The sequence below is a fragment of the Saccoglossus kowalevskii genome, chromosome 8 (assembly GCF_978046115.1).
Source record: "Saccoglossus kowalevskii chromosome 8, keSacKowa6.1, whole genome shotgun sequence".
In the NCBI taxonomy this organism is placed as follows: domain Eukaryota; kingdom Metazoa; phylum Hemichordata; class Enteropneusta; family Harrimaniidae; genus Saccoglossus; species Saccoglossus kowalevskii.
This window is the reverse complement of record NC_140648.1, coordinates 12,159,249-12,177,880: the sequence shown is the minus strand read 5'-3', so window position 1 is coordinate 12,177,880 and position 18,632 is coordinate 12,159,249. Positions and strand designations below refer to the sequence as shown.

Here is an 18,632-nt window from a genome sequence, read left to right as displayed (position 1 = left end):
GCTGTGTATAACACAGAAATCATACGTTATAAGTTTTGTAGTATGATATCAAAGTTCACATGAATGTTTCAATCCTTACATGTTTCCTTTTCCTCAGTTTGACATCAACAATAATAGCTCTCCCAACATCTGGAATATGTTTGAGAATGATAGCATCCCTAGTATCACCGCTAGTTTCTCTATGCACAGCTGGGGTTCCAAGGCATAACACCTGCAAATGTAAAAAATTACATACATGGTAATACAAGTCTAGAATTTAGTGAGCGTCTCCTCTTTTATTCTATAAGACGGCCAAAAAAACAGTGCCCTCTAGGGTTGCCTGAGCGCCTCTAACAATGGCAAAAGTTTCATGTCAAGAATGGTAACAGAACTCACCTCAGGAAAGCCAGCCACTACAAACAGGGCGAATATACTTGATAGTTTAGGTGAAGAAGGCAAATCTTGTAAAAATTTACTGATATTGTCAGCTAGAGCTGATCTCCAGTGAGGAAAATGACACAGTCTTTGTAGGATGTCAGACATGATAGACGCCCACTCAAGTCCACTCCTGAAATCATAAATGGATTTAAGTATTAATTCAGCAAGTACTTCGAAGCACATATTTACAGACATTATTCCCTAAAGCCACAGGATTTTAACCCTTTGAGCTCAATATTTTGCACATGTGTATTTTTCTATTTGAGATTCAATGAATATAAATTCCCATGGCAACATGTCTTGATCAACATTTTTGATAAAATGATGTGCATTTTCTTTTGTGATAAAAATTGACTAAAAGGATAAAAATATTTAATGCCACCTTCTCATGTGGAATGACAAACATTAATAATTGTCAAATGTTCTGAACAAATATTTATTTACAAAAAAACTCACCTTTCCAGACACAACGCTCCAAACGAGAATAAAAACTGAGCTGTCTCTGTGCAATCATGTTCTAATTTTGATAATTCATCAACAATAGCTTTATCACATATCTCTGGTGTTAGCCTTCTTAGTAGCTGTCCTAACAAGCCGACAGCGAGATGCTGAGTGTTGTTATGATGACCTTTTCTGCCCCTATACAAAGAATGCAATCAAGTACTATAACAAACACTATACACAGGTATGTATGAGATGTGAAAAACACAGAAGGCGGACACAAGGCGTGGATCAGAGTTTCAGAATGGAATGGATGTGAAAATGAGAAAACAAGAGAACACAGACACACTACGGTAATAGAATAGAGTACAGATGGCGAAAAAACCCATAACCAATCTCCATGACCTGGAAAATAGTTGGTCAAAAACTATGAACACCAATATATTTGAGCAGCAACTAGGCAATCGTCCTTATGTTTCCCTAACAGTTGTGGTTTTAAATAAATTGTTGACCTACACTTGACTGTGACCCTTATACAAGAAATGTAAAAGTTGTTTATATTCACAGAATTGAAAGTTTTGCATCGTTTAATTTGACGTACATATGGCTGAGATTTTATTACATGCTTTAAGGCATGATTTATTGAAATTTGGAAATTATTTTCACTGACATTTAATTTTACTATTTTGATGTTTTGAAAATTTCACTTGGTTTTAAGTTTACGAACATGAACAGAAGGAAACAATGAGTTCTATTATTATTTAATTATGAATTTAATTTAGCAGATTTTACTTATCTGTAAAAATAGTGCATTTACAGTAGTCAAGTCGAAAGATTATAATGCTTCACACTAGAATATAAACATACTCACCTTGCGACTATAAATAACAAAGGTAACATTGTGTTCACTTGGAAACTCTCCATCACTTGAGCACATACTGTACTTGAACCATTCTGAAACAGAAAACATTATAAACATTTGTTCTATTATTTTCACAGATAATAGCTATTTTGGCTAATGCATTCTTCAAGTTATTAACCACAGATAATATCTATTTTGGCTAATGCATTCTTCAAATTATTAACCACAGATAATATCTATTTTGGCTAATGCATTCTTCAAATTATTAACCACAGATAATATCTATTTTGGCTAACGCATTCTTCAAATTATTAATCACAGATAATATCTATTTTGGCTAATGCATTCTTCAAATTATTAACCACAGTCAATATCTATTTTGGCTAAGGCATTCTTCAAATTATTAACCACAGATAATATCTATTTTGGCTAATGCATTCTTCAAATTATTAACCACAGATAATATCTATTTTGGCTAATGCATTCTTCAAATTATTAACCACAGATAATATCTATTTTAGCTAAGGCATTCTTCAAATTATTAACCACAGATAATATCTATTTTGGCTAATACATTCTTCAAATTATTAACCACTATTATTTCTCTAATTGTGAAATAAAACAATCCATAGTAACCCACCATGTGTGATATTCATACCAAGTTTGATTAAAATTAGCAGTGAAAGTGTTCTATATTCACACATCCACTCAGGAAAACAGTTCATTCATTACACTAGCTTCTGTTTCAAGCTGTGCTCGACGAAAATAATACTGTAAAATGACTAATTTTCGCTGGGTTTAAAATTTCGCTGTTTTACCATTTCAGGCATATTCAGTGGGTTTTAATTTAGCAGATTTAATTTTCCAGTCAGCGAAATAAGCAAAATTAAAACCCAGTGAATAATTAACCCCTTTACAGTAGTAGAAAGTACATCAACATAAGCAGTTCAATGGTTGGATACATGGTGCTATTTAAATGCTTATGGTAGAGCAAACTGTTTTCATTTTACACAGACTTCGTGAATTTTAGTTATCAAATTACAAAAACATTCTGGCAGATCAAATATTTTACAGTATTCTTCTTTTCTTAAGCCTTGTGATACACGTATGTCCGATTGAGCATGTATGTAAGGGGGGTCTAAAAACTAACTCTGCGACGCGATTGTGCGACTCGCCGAATGTTGATTATTGCACTCTGCGAAAGGGTTGCAGTGTCACTCTGGGAAGAGCATGATTCCCATTGATTGGTTGGTCGAAAAGCGTGAATACCAATGGTTGATCGATGCCCATATTACTTCTTATTGACAGTGTAAGGGTTCACCGCATGCCTTATAGAAAAATTAAGTTATTTCGCCGACTGCTTGCGAACTACAGTAAAAAAACTATGTACCGGCATGAACGTTCATGGTACCGACGACATGCCGCACTTTTCGATGATCGGCAAGCACATGGAAGACAAATTGTGGGACCAAACAAATGTCACATGATTTACACCGCTGGCTAGGAAAGTGAAATAGTGTAACATGCTTAGGTGGCAGCTTCAAAGAGATGGCTTCTCAGAGTGACACTGCGATCCTTTCGCAGAGTGCAATAATCGACATTCGCGTCACAGAGTTAGTTTTTGGACCCCTTACATACCTTGATTGAGGGCATTTCTTATCAGCTATTCCTATGATATTTTTAACACTTAACAATTTGGCTTATGACTAAAAATCTTACCTGTGGCAGCATAGAGCCCAATAATCCCAGAATCCTCTCTTGAGAACATTCAGCAAACGCTACCTCATGGGCAAGTAGGACTTTATTTTTGGATTCATCAATTTCAGAAACTACTTCGGCAGCGTCTTTAGAAGCATCTGAGGATATACAAATCGGATTTCAGTTTTACTTGACTTGACAAGAAAAGCACAGAATCAAATGTCAGCTTGATTGTGTTGTGATAAAGAGAGATTTTACCAGATAGGACCATACAATGCCAGCTTTGATTGCGTGGTGGTGGTGGTGTGGGGTTTACTCGATAACCGGATTGGATAATACAATGCCATATGTCAGCTTTGATTGCATGGCGGCGGGTTTACCAGATAGGACCATACAATGTCATAAGTCACTTAGCTTTGATTGCGTGGTGGTGGTGTGCTTTGTGTGTGCTTCCATTGGACACACACTTCTACTAGAACAAATGCACTATATAATACTGCAACCCCGTCTGCATTAGAAATCATGAAGAGCTAACAACCAAAATAAAATACTACTTATTACTTTTTGCTTTTTCATCTTCTTCCATCTCCTCTACTGTTTCCCCTGCCTTTGTTTTCCCTTCAGTTTTTAGTTCATCTTCTTTTTTTAGCTTCTTAGTCTTTGGTTCACATGCCTCCTCTCCAGGTTTATCTTTTGCAGCAGCTTCATCAATATCTTTCTCATCAGCATTCGTAGTTTTCTCCTTTTTCTCTACTGAAAACAGGGAACATACGGTTTGAGTGCAGACAGGTACTCATGACAACTGTATCATTATACATCATTACTCTGCTTGTCGTAATAAGCTGATATAAGATACCAGCCAACGAAACAAATTTGTAGTTGCTTGAATGTGTAGGGTGATGAGATTCTATTTCTATTACATGTTAAAAGCACATCTACATGCAAAGGTTTATATGAACACAGTAAGTTTTAAAACACTGTCTTCTTAAATTCGGGGAGTCGTTATTTGCGTATGCGGCAATATGGCCATAGCGTGCCGATGTTTACGAACAAGCATCTACCCATGAGCCTTTGCATTTTTAGTGTGCATTATTAATTTTGCTTAGGACTTAATTCCTGTGTGTATACAGCAGACGATTCCTTCACTTTAAAACTTCACAAAACAAACTAGCATCATTATTCAAAAATATTTTCAACAATTATGATCAAAAGCCGTATGTAATGAAAAATGGTATTTAGTCTAAAATTCACAAAGAATATCAAATTTAAATATGTACGGACCATAAGAAAATGAAAAATGGTGCACAAAAAATTAGCCAAAACAAACTGAAGCATGCAAAGACAAATGACTTATATTAATTATTATATGGAAATGGAGATAATTGCTTTCCCTTGACACACATAGCAGAAACATGTTGGTCTCTACACTCACCTGTAGGGGTGGCAGCTTGTACATGAGTGAGGGACGCAATGACAAGTTCTATACACTGTTCATGTAAATGATTAGCGACGTGTAAATATTCACTGCTGATATCTAGAGTAAAAAATAAACAACAAATTGAAATATATCCAACTGAATATATAGTATAAATTATGATTCATTTACTGTGAATAAAATAGAGCTCATCAAACCACCATCACTAAATCAGTTTCTTATCTACCATATGATTGACTGTGAATTCCACTGCGGATTTGTTTGATATATTTTATTTATTCACAAAATATTTCATTTCACTGCATAGCACCCTCTATCATCATCATGAGAGAAATTCCTTTGGATAATTAAATATAGACTTACCTGTTGCGTTGGGATTATTAATCATATCAGCCAATGAGAGAGCCAACGCAGCAAACTGAATCCATGAATGGTGGTGCAGGTAAGTTGGTAGTGTACTCAGCTGATTGGTATTACTCACTGAAATATACAAATTGAAAACACTGAATATACCAAGATTGCAATCCAATAAGAAATATAAAGGTGGTTTACAACTGAACTACTTTGGGTATGGATAAAGTTTATAAATGAGAATGTAATCAGCACTCAGTGTATATTACTTTGAAAGCAATAAATACATTAGCATTATGCTGTTTCTGTTTGTGCCCTTGCATACGCATTTTTGAATTCTGCAATAAACTTGCTTTGTAAGCAATACACAGTCCAGTACCTCTGTAGAGACCATGGACAACCATTCCAAGCATCCACTGCAGTCTGTTATGCCATTGGTTAAAACGTGTTCCATTGATATGTGCATGGATACCAAAGTTGTTTATCCTCATTTTATAGTGTAATTCGCTTAATTTTCGCTACACTGCATTTTTGCAATTTAATGGCATTCATGAAGTCCCTGACCCTCTACACATGTATGTGAAATTTTCACTGCTATAAAATTTGTTCTGATTTTCATTGAACTTAAAAAGATTTATGTGTTTTTGTTAGTAATTTTAAAACATGTACATCCATTTAGCTGTGATTTACCAGGAGTAAGTTGGTATAAATGTTACCTTTTTTCAGTGGCATGATAGTGATTTCATGGGTACTCTTGTGACTATGAAAAGAAATGAAATATATACATAATACTGTTATTCATTTTAAACATTCACAGTCAAGTATATTATAACAAATATTATAAATAGGATTAAGATATAGAACGGGATTTGGTAGATTGGGATAAATATCAGGATATGTATTTGAAGGGTGTATGTTTACCTGTTGGGATATGTCTTGGCATCATAACATCCATAACAAAGATCAAAGTCTTCACAGACATTACAATGTATACGGGTTCCCACAATAAATGCCTGACACTGATCACACTTGTACCTGCAAAATAACACATGAAATGACAAACAAATAACAAATTTGTAAAACAAGTCAAAACTGATTTTCATAAAGCATAACAATATGATTAGTTAACTTTTGGCTGAATCTGAATATTAGATGCAACAATCCTGTAATCAGGTCTATCATCAAATTTTATCAAAATGTCTATTCAAACTTTAACTGTGTAGTGCTAGTCAGAATTTCTGTTATTAGAAAATTATTTTTGCTTTTTTTTATATATTTTGATCAATAACTGTACCAAATGGCAAATTTAGTCTATTCATTTCTTAATGAGAAAAATGTGGCTACAACTTACATGAGGTGAACCATTTCATGATAGTCTGTGTGACCATCTGGTTTGACACCACCCAGGTAACAAGTATTACACAGATCCATGTCTTCACATTGTAAACATCGATAACGTTGTCCTGGTAACAAGACAGCACAACCATCACATTTGATTTCCACATCCAACATGTCACAATACCTGGCTACAAACATGTGTATTGCCTACACAGGGAAAGATAAGATGGGAATGAATGAGAAAAACAGTGTTCTGTTAAATTTTGTATAGTAACCATAGAGTAATAAGTTGTCGCTACATGATTATATAAATGTTTTCAGGATTACTTTATTTTATGCATCACATACAAACTCTTGTAATGATGTTATATACCACCTGATCACCCAAGTGTATGGATATGTAAAAAGTAGTACTGTTGGTGTAAATAAGTCAATTGTGAAAGCTCTCTGGTTTCTTTGATGTTTTGCATATTCCTACATCAACCATCATACTGTTGGTATCATTTTATATATGACCTGCTTACTTAAAAACAAATAAGTGTATTCAAACTTACCCGTTTTTCTTCCCCTTTGGCACGCTCAACCAATGTATACCACTGCATAAATTCTTCAGTACATGAGGCTAACCATGATTTGCATTGTTTGTATATCTCTAACTCTTCAGTATGATCTTTACCACTCTCAATACTATCTCGTAAACTTACAGATTCTGAAAAGAAAAATAAACAAAAACATTAAATTTTGGTAACTGATTTTTTGGCTGCCAAACTGAGATGCAAATATCTGTAAATTTCTCTCTTAAATTTTGTAGCAAACTGACTGAATACTGCAAAGTATGTCATTTTTCTTTCTATCAATTAAACATTTTTTCATAATTTTACTTTAGAGCCAAGTCCAACTTTAACACATCAGTTGTCAAGTAGGGCACTTTCAAATTCTCTATAAATAAAAAATGTCTTTACAAGTGGTATAAAATATAACGCAGCACAATGACAGTTTTTAATATTTATAAAAAAAACTGCAGTTAAAGAGCAAATATTCATTGTGTGTCACCGGCAATTAGATCAAATATGAAATAAATTGTTGAAGTAGATTGTTGAAGCATTACTGTCATCTGCAGATGCTGCTCGATTGAAATCTGGTTTATTAGCTTTTTAACATACAATAGATATTATTTTATTTATAATAACAATGGCACAATCATAAGAAACACTATAACACTAACTTACGCTTTGATATATTAAGCAGGAGTGCAGGTATTTTGAGATCAGCTACAAACTGTAGATCATACAACTGCCAATCAATGTCTAATAAATGAAGTAATAGAGCCTGCACACATTCATATGCTGATTGTGTGGATCTGAAATAAGAATATGGTAAGAAAATAAGAATTTGATTTTTCCTGAGACATCATTAAGATTGTCCTGGAACCTTGAGTACTGTAAAAGGATTAATTATTCACTGGGTTTTAATTTTGCTTATTTCGCTGACTGGAAAATGCTTTAAATTAAAACCCAGTGAATGTGTAAAATTTAGCATAGAACACATTATCTAAATGATAAAACTGTGAATTTAAAACCCACTGAATATGCCTGAAATGGTAAATCAGTAATTTCACAGTAAATAAGGAGAAGGGTAAGATGGTAAAGAGTGACATTAAAAACAAATATCTACACTTCAAAAGCAAAAATGGTAAAAGGATGAAAGACTTGCCTTGGATATGTGGTTCTATCAAATGTAGTGACAGCATCTACCAGTCTTCTTGTCAAAGAATAATACGACCTACGCACTCTGCTTTCAAGTTCTAAGCCACAACCTTCAAGTTGAATTGCATAATGACTGAGAAAGAAAAAAACAAATAATAGTAATTAGCACATATTTGTCACTAGAAATTATGTAATAAGAAAGTTAAAATGATGAAAATCATCAGTTGCACTTTGTGTCATAATACTCCTCACAGAATGGAAATGGCCCGGACACAGAAGTGTTATCAGGCTAAAACAATATCCTTTAAACTTCACCCCAACATTCAAAGCGAGAGGGTCGTCACCTGCGTACACGTGGAATTGAGTCCCAAGCGATGATAACAACAAGAATGCTAAAAACGCAAAGGCTCATGGGTAGACGCTTGTTTGTAACCAATGACACACTATGGCGCAGGTGACAACACCCCCGCTTTAATAATAGTTGCTGCTCATTTCCATAAATGTTACATTGCTGTTGTACTTACATTGGAAAGTAGTTCTGAGTGCCAAGCATTTCTTGTAAGAAGAGTACATTAGGAACTTGGAATAAATGGGGATTGGCGTTGATTCTGATGAACTCGGCAGCAAACATGAATACATCCGCCAGGTCTTGAGCTCTGTGACAGCGCTGATCAAGCAATTTGTGTACCCTGTAATTATTCAACACTAATATTTACTACAAGGATGGTATATGAAATAAATTACTGCAAAGTCAACTTTTTCCATATTTTTCAAAAAATCAAATCAAGACTTGCAGCCGATGGGACATTATGTTAGAAATTTTTAGGTTTTATTGTGCATATTAATTGACATGATCAAAAAATAATACTTGTATATAATATGATCTCCTATTAAACATACTATATTTGTTACATATAGTAAAATATTGCCCATAATTAATCATACATTCTTACCTTTGTTTGGTGAGAGTAGCATTCTTGACAAAGTCCATGATTATTTTGAATGATGGGAATCTCTCGTACACACTCTCTTCCTCCAGCATAATGTACCGACCCTACAAACAAATACAGAATATTGATATTAGGAAGCAAAGGTATTGGTCAGTAATGTAAGCAAAAAGGACAGCACAAGTAAAGACATCAAATCAAGAATAGCCAAAGCCAGGGATGCCTTCATAAAACTAAATCCAATTCGGAAATCCAACCAATACAGTCAGAAGCTTAAACTCAAGCTATACAATAGCAATGTAAAATCTGTTCTTCTCTATGCATCCGAATGTTAGCGTGTAACAAACTCCGACATGATCAAGTTATCATCTTTCCACAATAGTTGCCTTAGGAAAATTTGCAAAATATTCTGACCAGTGATCATATCCAATGAAAATCTCTATAGGCAAACACATTCTAAGGACATTATTATTGAAATTAAGAGCCGAAGACTGAGATGGTTGGGCCATGTTCTTAGAATGCCACAAGACTCAATCCCCTTCGCTGGACACCACAGGGTCAACGAAACAGAGGGAGGCCAAAAACCACATGGAGAAGAACCATTACCGCAGAACTTGCCCAAGCAAACCTGACCTGGAGTAGAGCAGAAATGGTGGCCAAGGATAGACAGGAATGGAAGAACCTGATTGCAGCCTTATGTCCTGGTGTAGGATGAAAAGGATCAAAAAAAAAAAAAAAAAAGCAGAGGTATGGATCAAGCTTTGGCTTTGTGGGGGTGAATGAAAACTAATTAGAGAGCCAATCAAAATACTAACCTTCAAGTTTGTATCTCTCTCCGTTGAATCCTGCGATGGTAGACGACCTCGGATTTGATATGAAAGACTTCTCATCAAGTTTCTTTTACTCTTCACTATCTCCTACACATACAAAAAAACAATAATAATAATAATTTTTAATACTTTATACTTCACAATGTACTGAGAAAAATAATTAAAGAAATGTGATAATAAAATAACAATGCCTTACCTCTTGCTTGGGTTCTTGTTTGCTGAGACCAGCAAATTTCAAAAGAAATACAGCTTTCTCATGACATATAGTAACTGCAATAGCACAAAAGAACTCAGTAATATTAAAATTGTTTCTAGTCAACTGATAATTTAACAACTTGATCATTGTTGGGTAGATAGTTACTGTCATTGTTTTGTATAGTAAGCTGCGCAGATTAGTATTCACCTATTTATATGAGATACACAACTCTACAAAACTGAAGGATTATATAGAAATACGCTATGCACACTCTCTCTTTCATAGAGGAACCGTGCATTATGGTTGACACTGTAGACAGCTTTAATTTTATGTGACTTTTGCAAAATTCTGTCTTCACGAATGTTAAAAAATCATCAAATTGCAAACATTTCTAGCAGTGAAAATTAAGCAGTTTACAGTACCTTGTTGAAACATATACCGGTAATACAGAAAAATGTGTGTTATTTTGAACGGTGCAAGGTTTAATATGAGTTAGGCCAGACTTTTTTTATTCCTTGTTTCTCAAGTTTTTATAAGGCAATTTTTTTGAGGAGGGCAGAAAAAAAAAAATTAATTCTTTTTCCCCATTAGATTTGTGTGATTCTCAAAGAATTCTAAGTGAGATCATTGATCGGAGAGAAGAAATGAAACTGGTTGTTGCATACCTGGTTCTTCCGGATCCTTTGCTTCTTTACCTTTCTCTTCTTTTTCAGTGGCAAGTTTTAGCTTTTGTCGTAGATCAATCTAATGAACACATTTTAAATCATAACTGTCAATTAAGATGAAGCAGAATATGCAAAAAGACAGCAACCGAATTTCAGTTTGCAATTCACACTCCATGATGAGTGCTCAGCAAAATGACTCTTTTTAATAATTGGAATTCACAGGGTACTAGAGTACCTAAAAGTTGACGAGAAGGCATGTTTTAAACATCCATGAGAGACTTCAAAATGGCTATCTATCACTGGTTTATTCAAATCAAATTGTTACCGTAATAAGTCCTTATAACACAGACAATCATGTACGTAAAATGTCAGCACATATTATTATCACATCTGGTGAACTTTGTATGCATCATAGATGGGCAGCCATTCAAATTACACTTCCTATAAATGCACTGGTATCACTTTTATAATGCAGATAATCAATATTATTTAAAAATATTAAACATTCAACATATATCTTATTGTTTTGGTATTGAAAAATCTTAATACAAAAAAAAAAATAATCGCACCACCACATCATTTTTCCCTAGGATGAGAAGCAAAACTTATTTTATCTAATTTTGCTACAGGCCTGGGTGTAAAAATAAAGTGATAACAAGTTTAGTACAGTGGCCCCTCGCTAAGTCGCGCCTCGGTAAGTCGCGATTCGGCTAAGTCGCGGGTACTTGGATGGCTCCCAAAATTTCTATTGTGTTTTGACAGCAGTTTTGAAGTACAAAGACTAATGTTTCGTGGCATAGTATTTTTAACTAACCGTTAAAGAGACAACTTAACACCTACTGTCCGTCAATTGCTGAGACGCAATGGGTGACGGCAGCCTTACTCAAGGTGTCAACAGGGGTGTCGAGTAGTGACCGTACGTACTTCTTGGCCGGTCCCATTTTGGTATACCTTTACAAAAACTCGCTACAATGAGTTGAATTCATAGAATTCTGATCTCTATTTCTCAATTGAGCAGCATGTCAAAGCGAAAGCTACATGTATACAGCCTGTTCGTACGCCATAAACTCACGGCGATCGACCGTGTCAAACCAAGTTAAGGGTTGCACGTGGTTTAGCCCACTATTCGTGGGTGGGTAAAAAATGAAAAGTAAATTTGTTTTCAAAGTTGACCAAGAGGCGGGACTGAACAGAAAAACAAGCGAAAGTGTCCGACAATGATGACACCGATAAAGCTGTTTACGTTTCTTTAAGAACGGTCTGCCGGAACTCCACTATCTGGTCCCATCACCCAATGCAAAGCATACAACTCAGATATGACGACTTTGAATTTAAGGCCAGTTCAGGGTGGTTCTTGCGATGGCAAAGAAGACACGCTATCGACACACGCAGTCTCAATCCAAGACGAAGCTCGATCTGGGAACATTGACGCTGTCGGAACTTTTCCCGAAAAACTGAGAGAAATTATCTATGAAGGTGGTTATTTTGACGAACATGTTTATAATTGCGATGAAACTGGTTTATTTTGGAAGCTGTTACCGTCAAAGTCGCAAGCAACAGCAAGCGGCCCACATAATATCAGACCCAAACAAAATAATCAACGCAATGTTTACAGCAAACATAATCATGATTTTATTCGAATACTGCCTGACACATGTGATGATACATCAATTAACTAAACCGAGGGTTTATATGTGCTTTTTATATGTTTTTAAATGCACGACCTCCCTCTTTCACGACGTCCCTCGGTAAGTCGCGGCCCTCGATAAGTCGCGGTTTTTGCTTGGATCCCAACACCCGCGACTTAGCGAGGGGCCACTGTATTTAATGAAGAGCAAAACTAAACCTAAAGCCTAATAAAGACTACTTACAAGGAATGTCCTCATAGTTTCAGCAGTTGTATAGGCTTGTAATATACCATCAGTCACATTCATTTCACCATCACATTTAACTGTAAAAAGAAATATAGTGAAACTATTGTAACCTTGCTATGTAGGAAAATATGATACACATAAAATAAATGCACAATTCAAATATGGAAATCAGCATCACATTTCACATGAAGTTGGCTACAAATGACCCCGATTATGCAAACAAAGGCAGTACCAATGGTGTCAGTCAAGGATATAAGATAAGATAAGATAATTCTTTATTACAACCTTATTGAATGAATTACATATCTATTTTGGTTTATAAAATGTAATAAAATAAACATCAAGTTAGATATCTAAAATCTACAATACAGTTACATGTAATAATGTAAAAAAAAAATATTAATGATCCATTAGGTGGTTTTCTCTAATGGTATTTGCTGTTTTTATAAATTTGATAAGCTCTGTTAGTAAATATTTGTTGTTTGTATTCAATATATGAATGAATTTGTTTGTACAGTGTTGAAAATTGTTGATTTTCTTTGAAAAATGTGAATATAACAACGTTCTTTCATCTGTGTAAAGTTTACATTTTGTGATGTAATGAATTTCATCCTCAAGTACTGTAAAATGACTAATTTTCACTGGGTTTAAATTTCACTGATTTACCATTTCAGGCATATTCAGTGGGTTTTAAATTCACGGTTTCGTCATTTAGATAATGTGTTCTATGCTAAATTTTACATATTCACTGTGTTTTAATTCAGTGCATATTTCCAGTCAGCGAAATAAGCTAAATTAAAACCCAGTGAATAATTACCCCCTTTACAGTAGGTTGCATTTAGTACTTTTTCTGTCCTCTGTTTTTATATGTAAAAGCAAAACACATAAGTGAGAAATATCATCTTTTCTCTTCAAATAGATCACTGTTGAATGTTGATCAAATAATAAAAAGAAAAAAAACATACTGTATTTGTCAATTTCCTCCCTGAGTTCCTGTGTATGCCACAATACTGCGGCAAATACCGCTTTCACGGCTGTATCAATGTTAGCACCACCCATAGAGGGTAAGGGACGTAGAACACGGCATCTGAAAAGAACACAAAGCATGAATAAATGTGATTACAATTTCTTAAATTTGTGACTTTGAACTATTAAGTGACATATAATATGTATTCCACAAAACATCTCAGAAATACATCAATATACAACATTGAACTTTGGTGAATTGAAATTAAACCAAATCATTATGCTTTGAAGTGTGAAAAGAGTAACCTAGGTAACAAAGTTTCAGTTTGTCACTAATGTCAAAGAGTTGATGGCTGCAAGTTGAAAAGTTGTTAGTCCTGCTTTAACATTGTTGGCCAAAAAAAAAAAAATATATGAAAATGAAAATATGCACACTGAGATAAGTTTTTCACCATAATTGTGTCATTGTGAACAGTATGTATCATTTTCACGTTCATCAACAGATTCAAGAAGCATGTCTGTCGGGTCAGCCTTGTCAGCCCTAATGTAAAGTTCTAGGCTTTGACTATTTTTTAAACACTGCTAGATATTATGAAGACACATTGATGACAGGTATTATAATTATTAAAGACTTTTCACACAGATTGGACAACAAAAGTGTAAAGCACATTTAATATTGAGACGACAGATTATTGCAAAATTAAGTAGTAGTAAACTACTCATTGAGGTCCTAGAGACAAAAAGTCAAAGAGACTTTCATTAAATTTCTAAAATAATAACAATGAAGTATACCACCAACTCAAAATCATACACACATAACAAAAATAGTCTTACTTGTTTAACAGTTCTGTTGACAACCCTGCTTCCTCCTCGGCTACATTAGTAAGAAATGCATTGACAACTGACTCAGATGAGCTGGTCTCCTAGGAAAAAATTACAATTAATTAATAACATAGTTACACTATTGAACACCTTACCCACGATGTCGTAAGAGATATGTTAATACGATGAAATGACCATAAAACAAAAACTGTAAATGAATTGTAATCACTGTAGAATGAATCAAAAACAACAAAATTACCACCTATCGACCATTTTAAATTAAAATGGCCATTTGTGCCATATTTGATTATTGCATATGTGTATGATTTTGACGAATTAAAATGGTCTCCATTCAACCATATTCAGATGCATCTTGAATTGAATCGTAAAAAAAAATGTACATATGTGTTATGTATGAAGTTTGGACATGATAGATCTGGACATGTTACGTGATATAGATAAAGAAATGAATATCTAATTCTAGGCAAATTTTCATGTATATACACACTAGTCACTACAAAATTGAATTCTTCAATTACAGATTCCTCCTTCTGTTTAAGCGACGGGTAAGAGAGGATATTTTCACCAACATCTCGAAAAATATATGAGCTAGCCCCACCAAAATTGAACTGCAGCAAGATTATAAATAAGTTGATAATATCGAGTCTGAGAAATGATTGAACACAAATTTTCCTGTCGCCAACAAAAAACAGCGATGACAACAATTGAAACTACATGTAATCCTGTTGCCAATATTAATTGAATTCTAAAACTTTATGTTCAGGTGTTTAGATCACCTTGCTCTCTCCTTGTGAACATGACCACCCAATCACATCTCCCACAGTTAAACCACCAAGCTGCAATACTAGTCTTTTTTTCAGTTTTTTAGTAAGAGAAGAAACTCACAAAGTTTCCAGATAGTGATCTTGTAATTTTTCCCACCATGTAACCACCTCGAAACAATGTGCTCCAGATATCACTTCTTAAGAGTGATAATTCATCATCATCTTGTCCATCGATTGACTTACTGCTCTCAGTAGTAGCAATCTTAGCTACCCCTGATACAAAAATAGAAATGGTTTAATATGAGTTACTAATAGGAAAACAGTATGTTGTGAAGCACTGACCACTTAGTTTTGTAGATATCAGAGTACATTTCTCTAAATCGATGTATAATCAGGGCTGTAAAAACTATCATGTTTCAACCTACATTTGCAATACAATAGTTTGGCCCAGAATTGATGCACAAAGAATATAGGGCTCTCCAAACATGGATGAATATAATTTTAGTAGTGTTTACAGAAATGAAATCTTGTACACAAATGTAAAGTGGGGTTCTATTTACCTTGTCTTGTGTCCATTGTTGAAGCACAAAGTTTACCAAATAATTTGGAAAGACCAAGTTGTAGATCAAACAACCAAGATAGAGAGACATCAGGACAACCTTTAGCAGCCACCTGGTAAAAAAGAATGTACTTTAATGGTAACACAACTTCCTTACAAAACCAGGCTTATAGAACAGGGTAACTTGGCTTAATTGCTGCTTGTCTTAAGTTATAACACAGCACAAGTCATACACGACAGAGAACAATGTCCTAAACAACATTCATGCAATCTTTTAGGTATCCAATTTCTACATTAATTATATATTTTTTATATTAATGTTTCAAATCACATAGGAATCCTATTGGACATTTTTATGAAGAAGTTCATTTCCTAATATGAATTCAAGTTTTTACAGTAACAAATAAACCACCATGTGGTTAAAATCTACTCACTGTGAATTTATATCCCCATTCATTATTACTACTATCCGAGTGAAAGAGAAATTGCAGTCTGGGTCCACCTTTGAATTTGATTGACTTCGGCCACTTGTCACTGCCAATCTTCTGATCAAATCTCTGTTTGACTCCTCGGGCATCAGTGAACTCTAGATAGTCATATCTGCAAAGAAAAGTAATGTGAATTGCAGAGAAAGTTTTGAGAGAAGAGGAGGAGTGATGGGAAATGAATAGAGTTATAAGAGAGTGAAGTAAAGATAGATATGACAGGAGAAGTAAAGGCAGTTGTAGAGGAAGAGGAAGGAGTAAGATAGATGAGAAATAGGGGAAGAAGTAAAAAAGACAAGAAGTAAGCAGAGTTATAAGAAGGGCAGAGAAAGATTAAAAGACGAAATTAGTGATGAGAGCAAAAGAGAGGCACTGTTTGTGCAAGTACTGGAAGGGTGAGTATTCTTTCTCCCTCAATAATAAATGTAGGCACATTCAAACATGTGTAATTACTGATTCTGGAGTAATTCTAACCTTTTCTCAGTTTCACATCTGGAGTCAAATTCTACATGGAAAGATGAGGCACCGGGACAGTAGAATATCTGAGTAATGTGTAGATTGTTTTCATAATTATGTGTAGACTCAATATTCCATGTACGTAAAGTTACACTTTCTTGATTCACATTCTTCCAAGCTATACTGTCCACCTGTGTAAAGGAGGAAGGGCATAAGAGAAGTCATGGTGTTCAAAAAAGAAAAGGATTTACTTTGATCTGCTAATATTAAGCTCACTAATTAAAAGAACATGTTTTATAAGTACAAACAAACCTACGTCTTTTTATTACAGCAATTCCTCTCAGCTGCAATAATAATTGAGAACTACCTGCACAATAATACAACAGTAATAAGGTATCCATTTGCTCGTTTTATAAAACATAAAATAAGCAAGGAAAGAAAATATTCTTCATATCAGAAAACATAGATATGATAATACAAGTTATTTTTAAAAATTCTTCAAGAAGCCAGCTACATTAACCTAAAAGAATTTGAAATCCAATATGACCACCATACACACCTCCCACCTAAAAATTCTTCATAAGTGAAGAAGCTGATAACAATTATGTGATAAAACAATAGGTGATTTTCTGTTCAACTGCGAGATCTCACGAGTTGCATGAAAGACGTGCGTCGAACGTCTGCCGCAAAAACTGAACGATTTGATTTTGAACTCGAATTTCTTTATTTCATAGCTCACATCAACCGGCTGATCTTCAACAGAGGAATATTGCTTTCGAATACCCTCACTTAATCAAAATTGCTCATCGTCAAACGTGTACAGCACATTATTAAGCTTGAAAATGTCCCCCAAAATACATTTGCATTTGTCGAATCCCGTGCGAAGTCTGATGCCACTACGTCGCTATGACCTTTGTTTGTCCTGTTTTTACGTTCGATTTCACGTATAACGTGTGATTCTTGCAGTGAACGGAAAATGGTCAATTCCCATGTGGTCAAATAACAAGTGTCAGTGACATTGCAATACAACTTCACAAATGCCAACAAATCTTCAAATCAAGAAAATCTATAGCAGCAAAAAATAATCGATAAACAGTAATATGCCATGTACTTACATCATGGAATATTTTTGGCAATTCAGGTGCGATGCATCTCAGGTTCTCTGCAACGGGTTGTAAATTGGTTATCAGTTGAACAGAAGGTAAATGCTGGTCACTGAGTAATGTGAGAGAAAGAATCTGAAAAGAATAAATTTATGCAAAGTGTTGAATCAACATAGTAATTTAACGGTTAGAAAAACAAGAAATACAACATGATAACTACAATTCTGTTCTGTAGTATAAATGCACTTATTAGCTGCAAAAAAAAAAAAAATGGTCACGATGTAAGATCTTCAAGCAAGGTATACACAGGAATTTATTTTACATATTTATATATATGATTATTGGGTTTGTAGACTTAAAATGGTTGCCTGCCAGCAAAATAAATAATCATGAACTAAATTTACATGTATATGTTAAAAATCATTGAGGTTATACCAATTCTGACAGAAGGACAGTACCTCAATAACGAGTCCCTGTTTTCCAACTTACCAACTGTCTTAGTGTCGTTGCCAAGAAGGAATTCTCTAGTTTGGCTACAAGACCTGATTTATCATCTGAATCTATTTTATGTAGAATATTCAGTACAGTACATGATTTCTCACTATGCATGGCAGTGTCTGTAATAACAATGAGATAATGTATAATTATAGTTATACATGGTTAGCAGAAAGTCCTATGTAAATCATAGTTACTATG

The 18,632-nt window shown here is 34.4% G+C and overlaps 1 protein-coding gene across 1 annotated transcript in view; it reads right to left on the bottom strand.

Annotated features, from left to right (window-relative positions):
• The window catches only part of LOC102805227 (zinc finger ZZ-type and EF-hand domain-containing protein 1-like), a 72,266-nt gene that overhangs the window by 22,230 nt on the left and 31,404 nt on the right, over positions 1-18,632 (bottom strand). The window contains exons 30-57 of the mRNA XM_085502177.1: positions 18,426-18,553; positions 17,949-18,071; positions 16,852-17,024; positions 16,327-16,492; positions 15,894-16,005; positions 15,455-15,606; positions 14,561-14,649; positions 13,726-13,847; positions 12,758-12,837; positions 10,887-10,965; positions 10,222-10,295; positions 10,011-10,112; positions 9,202-9,302; positions 8,773-8,937; positions 8,256-8,381; positions 7,772-7,902; positions 7,097-7,251; positions 6,556-6,749; positions 6,126-6,239; positions 5,921-5,964; positions 5,217-5,333; positions 4,851-4,952; positions 3,980-4,171; positions 3,440-3,576; positions 1,730-1,812; positions 874-1,056; positions 376-547; positions 80-211 (exon numbers count right to left, since the gene is read on the bottom strand). Coding sequence (XP_085358303.1) covers positions 80-211; positions 376-547; positions 874-1,056; positions 1,730-1,812; positions 3,440-3,576; positions 3,980-4,171; positions 4,851-4,952; positions 5,217-5,333; positions 5,921-5,964; positions 6,126-6,239; positions 6,556-6,749; positions 7,097-7,251; positions 7,772-7,902; positions 8,256-8,381; positions 8,773-8,937; positions 9,202-9,302; positions 10,011-10,112; positions 10,222-10,295; positions 10,887-10,965; positions 12,758-12,837; positions 13,726-13,847; positions 14,561-14,649; positions 15,455-15,606; positions 15,894-16,005; positions 16,327-16,492; positions 16,852-17,024; positions 17,949-18,071; positions 18,426-18,553 — 3,548 coding nt within the window. The remainder of the gene's footprint in view (positions 1-79; positions 212-375; positions 548-873; positions 1,057-1,729; positions 1,813-3,439; positions 3,577-3,979; positions 4,172-4,850; positions 4,953-5,216; positions 5,334-5,920; positions 5,965-6,125; positions 6,240-6,555; positions 6,750-7,096; positions 7,252-7,771; positions 7,903-8,255; positions 8,382-8,772; positions 8,938-9,201; positions 9,303-10,010; positions 10,113-10,221; positions 10,296-10,886; positions 10,966-12,757; positions 12,838-13,725; positions 13,848-14,560; positions 14,650-15,454; positions 15,607-15,893; positions 16,006-16,326; positions 16,493-16,851; positions 17,025-17,948; positions 18,072-18,425; positions 18,554-18,632) is intronic.